General features: G+C 30.7%; 1 protein-coding gene across 4 annotated transcripts; it reads left to right on the forward strand.

The window, feature by feature from the left end:
* The first annotated feature begins 657 nt into the window (after window positions 1-657).
* LOC101497902 (uncharacterized) lies at window positions 658-3,719 on the forward strand. Of its 4 annotated transcripts, none has more exons than XM_004509641.4 (3): window positions 658-757; window positions 1,591-2,169; window positions 3,295-3,719. In XM_004509641.4, the coding sequence occupies exons 2-3, from the start codon at window positions 1,710-1,712 to the stop codon at window positions 3,348-3,350; spliced, it is 516 nt and encodes a 171-aa protein (XP_004509698.1). In that variant the 5' UTR covers window positions 658-757; window positions 1,591-1,709; the 3' UTR covers window positions 3,351-3,719. The 4 variants fall into 4 exon arrangements, with proteins under 4 accessions (XP_004509698.1, XP_027192315.1, XP_027192316.1 ...); XM_027336514.2 differs by having other exon boundaries at window positions 682-980; XM_027336515.2 differs by having other exon boundaries at window positions 682-952.
* The last annotated feature ends 215 nt before the right edge of the window (window positions 3,720-3,934 follow it).

Below are 3,934 nucleotides of genomic sequence, written 5' to 3' on the forward strand. Positions count from 1 at the left end.
CAAATAATACTTATCATAATATTGCTATAATCGCCATAATATCCGATCTATATATATTTTCAAAGTGTTGTAAATTTTGAGTAGCAAATTTGATTTTAAAAAGTCTAGCATCAACAGATTTAATCTTTATTTTATCATAGATTCAAATTTATATTTTAATATATTTCTTTAATCTCAAACATAAAAAATAGTAAATTAATAAAAATAGAAATATTTAATTTAAATTTTATATTAAATTTTATATTAAATATATCAATTTTGATTGATATAAACTTTTTAGTATTTAAGATTAAATGAAATATTAAATATTTCTATAATTAAAATTATATTTAAGAGATCGAATTTAATTTTTATTGATTTTTAATAATTCAATTTCTATTCATAAAAAATTATTGATGATTTACTGTTTAAAGTCTAAACAATCAATATTTAATCTCTGTCTATCTGATTTGTCTTACCTGCAACATCAATGCCGACTGGTTTCCACGTGTCAACAATTCAACTGCATATGATTGGACCGTTGTTTAGCACGTCAGCAGATTCTTAAAACAACTCGAGGGTTCACAGTAACAGAGACTCTCTATCCCCACTAGATTATCACCTTTCACGCAATCTTAACCGTTAAATGCCAAATCCTAAAAGAGTGCCGCAGAAAAATAACAACGTCTTTATTAAATTCAAAAAGAAAATGAGTCTCATTTTTTGACAGTGCTTTCTTCAATGCACCTGAACAAAATGATCATGGAGTGACTTATGAGTGAGTCACCGAGTTAGGGTTTTAAACTCAACTCACTTTTTCTTACATTATCACCGGCTTATTTTTCTCCGCTCACTATATTATTTCTTTTTTGGTTTTCTGGCGAGTTTTTTTTTCTTTCAGATTTTCTGGTGATAGGAGGAGAAGAATGAAATATAATTATTTGATAATCCAAATAGGTTTCAACCTCCAAAGGTTTTGAGTGAAATTACATCAGGCTTTGGTTCGGTTCTTTTTTTTGTTGTTGTTGTTGTTGAAATTACTTAAAATTGGATAAAATTCCCTGTTTTGGAAATATGATAATGAACTTTCATGTGCATTTTTGGGGAGTTTATGTGAATGTGATATGTTTGATAAAATGATTTTTGTCAGTTATGATAAAGTTAATTTAGTGAATTCTGCAAAGTTAACATTTTCCCTGTTTTTAATAATAAAATAGTGGTAATATTATATTATATATGTTAAATTTTAAAAATGAACCACTGATTCTAGTTTAGACTTTAGATTAAGCACAATTGATGATATACTTGATTGTAAGTAGTTTTTGGGGTTTGGCGTAATTTTTGTGATTTAGTTTTGATATTTAAGGGGGAAACTTGAAGGAAAGAAAAATTAATGTAATTATTGAATCATGCTTTTACATTTTCAATACTTGGTTTTGCTTTTCCTTTTTCAAAAGGCTAGGCTTTTATTAATTAATTTTTAATACTAAGTGGGTTTGATTTTGATGATCTTTTTATCGTTGAATTTATTTTCATTATTATTAATATATTAGTATACTCCATTTTCCATTGATCGTTTTCCTAATACAGTGGTGTCACTGCAACTGGCAGGAACCACTCTTAATTGCTTTCTTCACCTCAAAGTTAGAGGCTTTTTCCTCTCATTGTTCTCCTCACAAAACCTTTTGTGGCTTCAAAAAACAGCTTCATTTTCGTTTGGTAGTTGAGATATGGCTATATCATTGACCCGTTTCTCATCATGGGCCATGTGGGGTGGTAGGAAAAAGGAGAAAGAGCAAGTTGCTAATGCCACTTGTTTGAATTCATCAACAACTTCTGAATGGGGTGTTGCTTTGAAGGAACGTGAGGTGGTTAAGTTCCCTTTGGTGAAGGAAAACAAGAAGATTATTGGAAGGAAAAAACAAGAGAGGAGGGAAGAGACAAGAATTGATAGAGAGTGTGATGTTGGTGATTGGTGTCTTTTGTCTGGTTATGAATCTGATGACTCAGATTGGTCTATTGGGTGGTTGGAACCTCTTGGTTCTGATTTTGATGATAATGATGGTGATGAGTCTGGTGATAGTTTTGCTGTTTTGGTTCCTTGTTATTCACCTGGATGCAAGGAGATTAAAGGCTCAAACAATGTGCTCTTGAGTGCCATTAAGAATCTCCCTAATGGATTTTCTTCTGGTAAGATTTTTCTTTATTGAATATTTTAGTTTTGGTCTTCTTATTGATTGGTTTTGTTCTGATGAAGAAGTGTGTATAATAATTTCATAGCTTTTATTGGAATTGTGTGATTTTCTGTTATGTTAATTGGTGCTTGAAAATTATTGGTAATTCAAAAGTACAAAGGTTTTGAGGCTTCCTTTTTAATGTATGAATTTTAAAGTGTTGCTTGAATGATGGAGGACAGGTTATGCACTAAAATAAGTTCATAATTTGACTTAAGGTTCTGAATTCCACATTATATAACCAGCAGGCAAATGAGCTTAACTTTAATAATTGAATTAATTTAACTAAAGGAATTGATTCCAAGCTTGGCAATGACATCTATGTCAATATCAATACAGACTCACTTTTGTTCCTCTCATTTTTTTGAGTTGCTTACCCTTTGTTAACTGTTGAGCACAAAATATACCGACCTGTTACTCTGCAGCTGTAAATGTTTTAATAATAATAGCTAAGTAGAATTAAATTATAAGATTAGACTAGATGATACTATGTTAATCAGAAATGTTAAGTAGATCTATCCTTTGCTTCTGTTCTTTGAACTATTATTTACATGTTTATGTATAATGTGATCTTGTATCCCTTATCTATAGGCTTTCTGTAAAATGATCCTTTTTAAGAGGGCCATTAAAGGGTGAGGAAATATTTCATGTGGTCTATAGTGGACTGATGTTTGAAAATCACTCAAAACTTTGACGGGGATCGCCTTTAAGTCAAAGTTTAAGGACCTTCGTGTCCTTAATGCAAATACAATTACCTGATCGAGATTGATTCGACAAAAATAAAAGAAAAAATATATAAATTGCGTTTTGAGACACTAATATTCGTTTTCATTGTTTATTGTTGAACTAATATCAATTGAGTCACCATCTCAGTCATGAGGACGAATAATATCATGAGCTTCTATTTACATAGAGTGATATTGGTGGTTGTTAAAATTTCAAACAGTTTTCACACATCAGTCCATTGTAGACTATATGCGACACTACTCTGCCTAGAACCTGCTTTTAAGAGACTATAAATATGTTATATGTTATTATCCATACATACATAGTAATTTTGGAATTCTGATTGTCTATGCAGATGGGAAGAATTACATGGAACAATGGCTGGCTTCTCTACAGAATTTTGGAGCCTAGAGAAGAAAAAAATAAAAACTTGTTCATCTTTATGGTCCTTGCTAACAAACTTCTACAAGTTACAAAATAGCAAGTTAATGAAGAGTACAATTAGAATGATAGGGGCAGTAGGGAAGCTCAAAAGCCTAGTCTATTATTAGTATTAACTGTAGATGCTACTTTATCTATCTAAGTGAAAAAATACAAAAATTAACAAACTCAAGAAAAATTTAAAAAATAAGCATTTTAACCAAACCCTTGTACATTTGGAAACATTTATCTTATTTATTATATTCATTAATATTGCAATCTTTTAGTTGGCATGAAAGAGTGGATTTTTTTGCAAAAGTTACAAAGTAAAACTGATTAATGCTAATTTTCATTTTGTTACCTTTCGTGTTCTCTGCATTTGTGGAATAATCTTATTTGTGACATGTAGTGTATATTGGACCACATTAAAGTTTAAAGATGCTATGAAACTAATTATGATTGATCACGAGGAGGTTGTTGGAGCTTTGCAGGTTGAAAGGGATTTGTAACCGAAGAGGTTCATCCCCGCAATTTCAATCAGTCAGTTTGTGACTTGTTGCCTCCTCGATTTGGAA

Source organism: Cicer arietinum, chromosome 7 (genome assembly GCF_000331145.2).
Source record: "Cicer arietinum cultivar CDC Frontier isolate Library 1 chromosome 7, Cicar.CDCFrontier_v2.0, whole genome shotgun sequence".
Classification (NCBI taxonomy): Eukaryota; Viridiplantae; Streptophyta; class Magnoliopsida; order Fabales; family Fabaceae; genus Cicer; species Cicer arietinum.